At 32.1% G+C, this 9,706-nt stretch overlaps 2 protein-coding genes and 1 long non-coding RNA gene across 3 annotated transcripts in view; 2 read left to right on the top strand and 1 right to left on the bottom strand.

Moving 5' to 3' along the window:
• Window positions 1–1,814, top strand: LOC113786566 (uncharacterized). Its single transcript, XR_003472802.2, has 2 exons — window positions 1–91; window positions 1,394–1,814. It is a non-coding gene; the product is annotated as an uncharacterized lncRNA (long non-coding RNA).
• Window positions 1,815–1,832: 18 nt separating this feature from the next.
• On the bottom strand, window positions 1,833–3,806 carry LOC101497759 (chloroplast processing peptidase-like). The gene is made up of 6 exons (XM_004502464.4): window positions 3,452–3,806; window positions 3,050–3,112; window positions 2,905–2,970; window positions 2,731–2,817; window positions 2,590–2,657; window positions 1,833–2,345 (listed from the first exon to the last, which is right to left on the bottom strand). Exons 1-6 carry the CDS (start codon window positions 3,680–3,682, stop codon window positions 2,279–2,281), a joined length of 582 nt encoding a protein of 193 aa, XP_004502521.1. The 5' UTR covers window positions 3,683–3,806; the 3' UTR covers window positions 1,833–2,278.
• A 4,592-nt stretch (window positions 3,807–8,398) lies between these two features.
• LOC101497096 (uncharacterized) overlaps window positions 8,399–9,706 on the top strand; it is a 3,664-nt gene continuing 2,356 nt past the window's right edge. Inside the window, exon 1 of the mRNA XM_004502463.4 lies at window positions 8,399–9,699. Coding sequence (XP_004502520.1) covers window positions 8,532–9,699 — 1,168 coding nt within the window. The 5' untranslated portion in view covers window positions 8,399–8,531. The remainder of the gene's footprint in view (window positions 9,700–9,706) is intronic.

Here is a 9,706-nt window from a genome sequence, read left to right as displayed (position 1 = left end):
AAAGTGAACTGTGAAAAAGTTTAGTACGTTGAGGAAGACTTCAATTCCTTGAAGAAACATGTTTCTTCTTCTGCTCCTAACACCAACAAAGGTTCTTTTCTTATGTTTATTGTTAGATCCATTTTCTATTGAACTTTTCTTTATTCTATTTAGTTTGGAAAAGTTATTGAATTTGAACTGAATTTGTTGGGGTGACCTTACTTTAGGATGTGTTTTACGATTATTTTAGTTGTGGATTAAGTTTTATTTCAATAATTTGGACTGTTAGTGATTTTTTAATATTTTTTTATTAATTTAATGTCATTTTGGTCACTTATTTGTCGGATACACATCACAAAGATAACAAAGTTAAAATCATGGACTTAAGTGGCTTATGTTAGAATCAATCAGGGATTGTTTTAGGTTAACATCATGGACTAAATCATCGATGTTAGAATCAGTGGGGATTGTTTTGGATTTATTTGGTCAAGTCTGGAACTAAAAGTTAACTAAAATAAGCTAATATAATAAAGATTTAATTCATATACACTAATTTTTATGTGGTTTCTCCATCATAGCGGTTACATCATTAGATATATTTGACTTTTGTCGTAATTATTTATAAAGTAGTTATGAATGATTATGATGTGTGTCGCTGCATGACACTTAGAATCATTTGATAATAATAATAATAATAAATAAATAAATTAAAGAAAAAATATAAAGTTGATTTGATGGTTGAGGTGAGAGACTTAAGGAGTAGTGATAAAGAAGATATGAGGTTCACCCTCATCGTTTTACTAACATTTTTTAACAATTATAATATTTGCAATTTCAAAAATAAAATATTCTAAAAACCAAAATCATCTAAGTGATTAATCTCAACTAATTAATAAGTTTTAATGAATCATTGGAGAGAAAACCTAAATTAAAATTAAAATTATGGTTCAAACAATTGTTTGTTAACCTTTATTTACCTCCGCAATAAATACTATTACCAGAATTTTATTCCCCAAAAACCAAATAATTAACACCTAAAAAAGTCATAAATCATCACGTGACAAAAGCATGGCCTTGGCATATATCCATTTCGTGTTATAAAATTAGAATGAACAATAATTCAACAAAGTAAAACTCTTGTGAATATTTCGAAAATGCGAGAAACAAAACTTAGAATGACCAGAAGTATTATTGAATGAAAAAAAAGAGAACATTTCTCAATAACCTCCTTCATTAATTAAATAAAAGATTACAATGGATAACAAGTAAGAGATATATCTCTAAACAAATTCAATAATTGATCTTTGTCATCCTTAACAATTATTGAATTTATGTGGCTCAAAAGCTTGCTTCATGAATTGCGCATCTCTTCATAAGTTGCTCCTTACCATTTATTGTGATAACTTAAGTGCAGTAATGCTTGTAACAAATCCTATTCTACATTCAAGGACCAAGCACTTTGAACTGGATCTTTATTTCATAAGGGAGAAAATTCAGAATCATAATCTTTTTGTTCAACGCATTCCATCTTTTGACCAGACAGCAGATATTTTAACCAAACCTATTTCAGCTACCACACATTCTTTAGATGTCGTGCCAAACTCAGAGTCCAATGTCTCTCCTTTTAGTTTGCAAGGCGACAAGGATCAAATTAGTTAAGTTGTTAGCTATGTTACTTATAGTCAAAGTAATTAACTATTGGTTATGTCAGTTAGTTACTATTAAGACTGTTAGTTAATGATCAACTACTTTGATCATCTCAGCTATGTGTATATTTCGTAAACCTCCTTCACTTGTAACAAATAATTCAATAATAAAGAGGTATTTCAGTAAATTTCTATTTCTCTCCATAATGATAAAGAAAAAATATTATCAACTAACTACTTAGCTAATAAGAAGTTCATTACACGATGGACACAAGATATAACAAATACTAACAAAGAAAACTCAGCTTCCTATAATAATAATAATATGCCATTTCAAATGCTTCATTACTCAAACCAAACCTTTTAGAAATGATATGCCATTTTTTCTCCTTTTTTATTCAGTTGGATGGTTGCATATATACTCTGACAGAAGGAGGCCTCACCAATCACTATTTGCAAGAATATGAGAAAACAATTCCAATGAAGGATTAACATATGACATATGCTTTTTCATTTACTGAATAGAGAGGACTGGAATTTGGAACTCTTCATGGGAACAACATGGCCTATTATGCTATCACCTCATTGTAAAATTACCGAAGAAAATAACTCTGGTTGGTTCTTCTACCACATCTCAACCATATACAATAGTCTTAATTTGTTGGTCTGTGACAGCACATGACATATCTTCCAACTATGTTTTTAATAGGAAGTGGTCCCCTGTTCATCATTCCAGATATTATAAGAGAATCAGAAACAAGACTGTTTGTATGACTTTTAAGTAGAAACAATTCAAGTCAAATATTTTTAGTTATCCAACCACTGTGAGTGAGTGGTTGAGTGAGAGTTTTAATATTAAAAGAAACAACAGTTTAGTTGCATTATACATCAACACATTTAGAAAATTACACTGCTCCCAAAAGTTTAAAATTAAAGGAGAAGGAAAAATGAAATAGTTACATACCATATATGTGAATCATAGCTATTATTGCGATTATCCCCCAACACATAAACATGGCCTTTGGGCACATACTGCAAGGATAGAATTTATGAGAAGTAAAATGAATGAAAAATTACAATAGCAATAAACAATAATCTCACTCACAGTTAATTTGGTTGTGTATGTTGGCGGCTCTGCCACGAAATCCTCCTCTTGAGCAACACCATTGACATAGAGTCCCCCATGATGAACCTGCAAAATGAATAGGATAATTTTCTTAGCAATGATGGCTTAATCAAATTATCAAGTAGAATGTAAACTTCAATTGACATTTTATACCTCAACAGTGTCTCCTGCTTTTGCAACAACTCTCTTGATAAAAACATCTGTGTTGTCTTCAGAATGCTACATGTATAAAAAAAACCAATCATGTAACTGAACTTATTTTAGTGATCTTCAAGTAGGCAACATAAGCAGAACATACCTGTGTTGGATCTCGAAATGTTACAATTTCATGTATAGCAGGACTCCTGATGTAATATGAAGCCTGAGGAAATTAACAAGTAAGAAGACAAGAAAATATCTATTGATCTTATTTCCGGAAGTGTTTCTACTAGAATGCAATTGGATAATAAGCATGTAAACCATAATAATGTAATGAACTACCAACATTTGATTGTGACACAACAAGTTTAAATGCCAAAAGGTTGTTTCACTATATAAGGCAAAGATGAGCAAGAACAACAACAACAAGAATAGAAAAATTTACATGAAAACAGTTTGTTGCTCAATCAAAAGTCCAAACAAGTTTGTTTGAAGAGTATCCCTAAAAATAATCTGCATAGAATTGCTGAGCATGAAATTGAAAGGGAAAGCTGCAGAGTACCTTTTCGACAATAATTCGATCTCCAACGCGAAGTGTAGGATACATAGAAGAAGAAGGTATGTAGAAAAGTTGAGAGAAGGTAGACCAGAGAAGCAAAACCACAAGAAGTCTGAAGAAACCGTCTAGACCTGGCCATCGAAGGAGCCCCCAACTCTGACAAGGCATCCATCGCAGGGAAGGATAATAAGTAATCAAAAAGTTGTACATTGCAGATGGCCTCAAGAAGCTCATTACTCAAACGTGCTTAACTCAACTTATGACAGAAATTAATGTTGTAAAATGAGTTTTCACTTGTTTCTTAAAACACGACAACTGTGGAGACTTACTGATTAAGTTTCTTCAAACAAAAAATGAGATATATTTCTATGTCTACGCGGTTTTCACTATTACAATACATACACAGTACACAGTACCAACGTTTTATATTAACCGCAACTGCCGTATATATTCTTTTAACCGGAATAACGGATTAACCAACCGACAACGTAATAAAAAGAGATTATGAATATTTCAATTATCAAATATTACTCATTCTACCAAATGTGTACTTCTAAATTGTCAACTTACTATCTATATTTAACCACTTGATGTCAATAGAGTCAAGCATTTTCAAAATATTTATAATTTCATGATTTATTTGAGAGTGCTCTAGAATGTGATGTGAAGGACTAATGTGGTGGTTTATTGGATAAAAACATTTTCTTTTTCACAACACACAGTCAAATTAATCAAAATTGAATTTTGTACCCTTAATTATATCGATTCCTCTCATTTATAATTTTTATTCTTTAAATTCTCAAAATATGTGAATAGTAAAAATAAAAACATATCTGGGCAACTGAAAATACCCCGCATCCTAAATTTTTTGAAAGAGTAGTTTTTTTTTTCTTTGAATTTCTTAAACCGAAACTTTTAGTTATCGAAAATAACTTTTTAGGTAATTATTTTTACTCCAAAGTTTTGCTTTTTTTGAACTTTTCGATACACTATAACTACATGAAAATTTAAAAAAATAAAACTTTATGGTAAAAATAACTACCGAAATAATCATTTTTGAAATTTTTGGATTAAAACATAACTACTAAAAAATTTTAAAAACTGATTTTTCTAGGTCAAATTTTTTTCATATTTCAAACTTCTTTTTACATTTTTCATTCCATTTTTTTTAGTGAAGAGTGAAAAACACTATTGAATATTTTTGAGTTTGACCTCTTAGAGAATCTAATAAGAGAACCGTTGTTGAGAAAAGGAGAAGGAGGAACGAAGATATGCCACAAATCATGAGGACCATGTTCAACCTGAGTTTGTGCAACGAGGGCACACCAACTTCATTTGGTAGGGTATATTATACTAACTGATAAAAGTTTTACTCTTATATCTGCAAAATATCTGTTTCTTTTTCAAGACTTTGATACTTGTGGTAAATGAGCATGAGGATTTGTTGTTCATGTTGATTTATATTACTATCTTAGATATGGTATCACGTCTGCAACAAAACAGATGAGAAGATATTCATCTCTATTATAGTTATTTTTTTATAATATATTTTATGATTATTTTTTTTAATTATTATATTGTTATTTGATAAAATTCTTATTTAATTATCTATACTTTTTAATCATTTTATAGATGGATTTAGGAGTATTTCTTTGATATTTGTAAACGTAGTATGAGTGAACTTATATCTTTACAGTCACCAATGTTTGGATTGAGTGTTAAACAAATATCTCAGAATGTTGCATATTATAGAGCGAATTTAGATGTTTTGTGACCTACTGGTGTTATTTGGACGCCAAATTCAATGAGGACGCCACTATAGGATTTTAGTTTGTATCAAAGTTTATAGGATATATCTGGATAACTATTCATGGTTAATTTCCTCCATTGTATATGAATTGCATCCAATTAACTTCGAACACCTTCCACCTTGTACGATACCAACCCACATGCACTAGGTAATCCATAAGAGCATTTAAGTATACAACGACATGTGGCTTTGTCGTTACTAACATAATTGACTCTCTTGTATTCATCAACAATGTGAGCTAAAATTTCCCTTGATATACAACTCAAGTCAAATTCTCATAAAATGAATTGTTGTTTGTATGCTCTTTGCAGCCTTTACTTGTCTCAAATGACCATTTTATCTTCATACTTTGCTACCTCAACATATCCTGCATATCATTCTATGCCTTACAAAAATCTCTTCCAAAAATCTTTTTAATGACCAATGAGCAAAATCAACCCTAATATTCAAACATAAAAAAGAATAAATAATATTTCAATAATAAATATATCAAACCTGTATGTTTTTACCCTAAACATGTGTAATGGTCGTAGTATTTCCTAGATGCAACACTCGATTAGTCAATTCTTCAACAATCTTGTAAGAAGTCAACTATCTGTCTTTGACATAGTCAAAGAAAATGATATTATCGACACATGTTTGCTCAAAACTTTGCAAAAGATGCTCGTACTCCTTCTCCTCATAATAATAAACAATTTTCCTTCATAAATCTAAGAATGAGCTCATGCATATCCTTCTTCAATATATATTGTTTGTATTTGACTCTAACATTTTTGTTGATATGAAGTTGACCAAGTAAATTTGTTGAAGATGAAAATACAACTTCAATTGCATTCTCAAAGCAATGTTCTTTATCAATCACAATCACTTGAGAAAATGAAACATTTGAAACAAACAACTCTTTAACTTCTCCAATGCCCAACAAAAGTTAAGCAAATGCAACGTTGAATGTCAATCGATTTAAAGTTACACCAACAATTTTAAACAATGGTAACATATATTTGTAGGTGTTATCCATGATGAATACAAGCAGGAACATGTTCAACATGGAGTTTGGGTGTGTCGAAAACATGTCCCTCACAACGTTGGAGTTTTCATGGTCATAGTCAAACAAACATATTTCTCAACTTCAAGTAACTTCAACAGATGTTGCATATTAGTTATTGACCCTTTCAAATTCTTCTATTATGTGGTTCGTCGCTTATAAATCTGAGAGATATTAGTCATATTCTCCTTATCTGGATCTCTAAAATATGCCAAGATTTGTCTTGGTGCAACATGATACTTTGTCAGTTCATCAACATGTTTCTTATCTTTTTTATTTTAAGCATCCCCTAATGTATTATTTTCAATACAAGCCACTAACTCTTAGGTTCTAAAGTCTACGTATTACACTAATAATTCATCTCTCTCAATTCTTCAATAGTCTCGATCTAAGTTTAAACGGACAACTACATCTTTTAGTTGAAGTTCATAACTTACCTTTATTTGACTTATATTTTCATCTCTATCACAATCGATAATTAATTTTGACTTTATTCATCTCTTTTTGTTCTCTATGTCAAAACGAGTAAGGGTAACAACTACTCAATTTTGTCGGTCAACCTATCTTGTCGATGATATAATCATGACTCAAAAATTTGATTAGATTTGAATGTTTCAATCAAATCTATACATAATTGTATTTTTTTTCCATCTCTACTTCAAAAAATATACGTACCAGAATTTTCAACCATATAAAAATTCCGATATTACAAGATGATAACATACTGAAAATTTCAAAGTTTTAAAAATTTCGGTAGAATAAAAATCAATTATCAAAAATTTCAAAACTGAATTTTCCGAAAACTAATAAACTACCTGAAATTTCGACGAAATTTCTGGTACACAAATTAATACATTCGAAAATTTTGATTTTTCAAAGATTCAGAATCTTTTGACACGGAAAATTCAATTTAAATTTTGTTTGCATACTATATTTTTTTAATACAAAATTTTTGATAGTATTAATTTGTATATTAGATTTTTAGAGGGAAATTTTATTTACCGATTTTTTTTATATATATATATATATTAGAGGAATACGGGTCTAATTGAGAGGTATAAAATTCAATTTTTTAATTATTAAGAGGGAGGTGTTAGTATCAGTGAGCTATTATTAAAAGTTGCAACAGCCCGGCACCAAGTTAGCCCTTTTAGGGATCAAGCTTTATATGCAACATAAATTGTATATTCTGTTATTAACAAAGAGTGCTTTATATACCAAGAATACAAACTAATCTTGTTGTGAGTTGTTTCTCTCACCCCAAATGTTCTTCGAATTGTTCAAGCTAAAAATATATTTTAAACACTTTCAACAATAAAAGAAGTGAAAAACGAAATTACCATTAAATTAATTACAACATACTAACTCAAACACAAACTAACAAGTGCATAGAGGGCCTAAACCGATTTACAACCCATGATAGTCAAATGATCTAACAAAATCCTCCCTTAAACTCAATTTCTGAGGAGCAATGAAGTTTAACAAAAGAAAAATATTACATTTTGCACATTCCAAACCTCCCTCTTAGCTTTCGAACACATGTAAAATTCAACTGGAAGTAGCTTTTTTATTTTGTAACCTCAAATTCAAATTTTAAAGAATTTTTTTTCCCAATAAAACGAAAACTTGAGTTTTACAGAATGAAAAAAAAAAAAAAAACTCTAAAATTAGAATTTGAGATCGACATAAAGTTTTATTGGACTATTATTAAAGGATGTAACACCCCGTCACTCCAATCAATACCAAAAAATTGAAAAAAATGTGGGTTAGCTCTCAAGAGTATAATTATGTTATTAATCAGAGTAACCCTAATAACTATTTTATAACATTTGTAAAACAAATTTGAATTTAATATCTTAAAATTATAACGAGCCAGAGCCTCAAGTATAAAAGTGTGGAACTTACATACCACATAATAGAAAGAAATATCTGCCTCAGACGTCATTGCACACGAAAACATTACAAACAAGGAATTTTGATCCTCACTCACTCCCTTCCTTGTTAACATTTTGCTTACCAAGTTTTTGTGATGAATAAAAAACGTAGCAACTGGATTTGAGGATTTCCAAAAATAAAAAATCAATAAAGCTAAAAAACAACAAGAACAAACAAGAATGGAATGGCTTGGCTCCACCACTCACTTATCTATCCATCTCTATCTTTTTTAAAGCGAAAAACTTATAATCAGCACCTCTCCTCATACATGATAGTCCTATTCTTTTCTCAAAATGATATCACGCCACTTATTCTTTGTCTGGATAGCATTACTATTTCCCTTCCTTTGTGCAACTGAGGAAGATGCTTCCGCCATCATCTTCACCACACTTGGCAGAGCTTACTACGCTTTCGATATCTATTCCCTCCCAATTCACCTCAACCATTCAACCAACCCTCACCAAGAATTACAAATTACTGACGGTAACTCCGTTAATTTTAACGGCCATTTCCTTTCCAATCAATTCCCCGCCGATCATAACCCGCCTCCTCTTCAACTTGTTTACGTCACTGAGAGAAACGGATTTCCCTCCATATACTACGACGCCGTTTACACAACCACAACTTCAACCTCAAGAAGATCGGCTCTTGAATCTGTTACCGTCACGGATAGAATTCAACTCCCTCTGTTACCTAATCATCTCAAAGACTCTCAACTTTCAGTTTCAATCAAAGATAAACCAAGTGTGACTAGCGATGGTGAGTTTTTGATCTACGTATCAACACATGAGAACCCGGAGGTGCCACGTGTCAGCTGGACAGCCGTTTATTCTACTCACCTCAAATCAGGTCTCACACGAAGACTCACTCCCTACGGTGTAGCTGATTTCAGCCCCTCCCTCTCTCCGTCAGGAACATGGACCGCAGTCGCTTCCTACGGCGGAGCCGGTTGGTCCGGCGAGGTAGAGGATCTCACTACAGACATTTACGTTTTCCTCACTCGAGACGGAACACAGCGACACAAGTTGGTTGAACACGGTGGCTGGCCCTGCTGGGTCGACGATCAAACAATTTACTTTCACCGGAGGGGAAACGACAGTTGGTGGAGTATTTACAGAGTGATTCTATCCGCTGATTCTTCTGACTCAGTCGTCATCGAACGGGTCACATCACCGGGTATACACGCGTTCACACCCGCAACCTCACCGGGAAACCACAACTTCATCGCCGTCGCCACAAGAAGAACTAGCTCAAATTTCCGTCACATCGAGTTATTCGACCTAATTAACAACGAGTTCAAGGAGTTAACTCGTTTCATCTCACCTCAATCTCACCACCTCAACCCGTTTATCTCACCCGATTCAACCCGGATCGGGTACCACAAATGTAGAGGAAAGGAAAGTAACAGCAGTCCCCAGTTTTTGCTAGAGAATGTTCAAAGCCCCGTTCCAAACCTAACTCTCTTCCG

Source organism: Cicer arietinum, chromosome 5 (assembly GCF_000331145.2).
Source record: "Cicer arietinum cultivar CDC Frontier isolate Library 1 chromosome 5, Cicar.CDCFrontier_v2.0, whole genome shotgun sequence".
Lineage (NCBI taxonomy): Eukaryota > Viridiplantae > Streptophyta > Magnoliopsida > Fabales > Fabaceae > Cicer > Cicer arietinum.
Note: the sequence above shows the minus strand (reverse complement) of the source record. Positions and strands in the feature narration are given on the sequence as shown.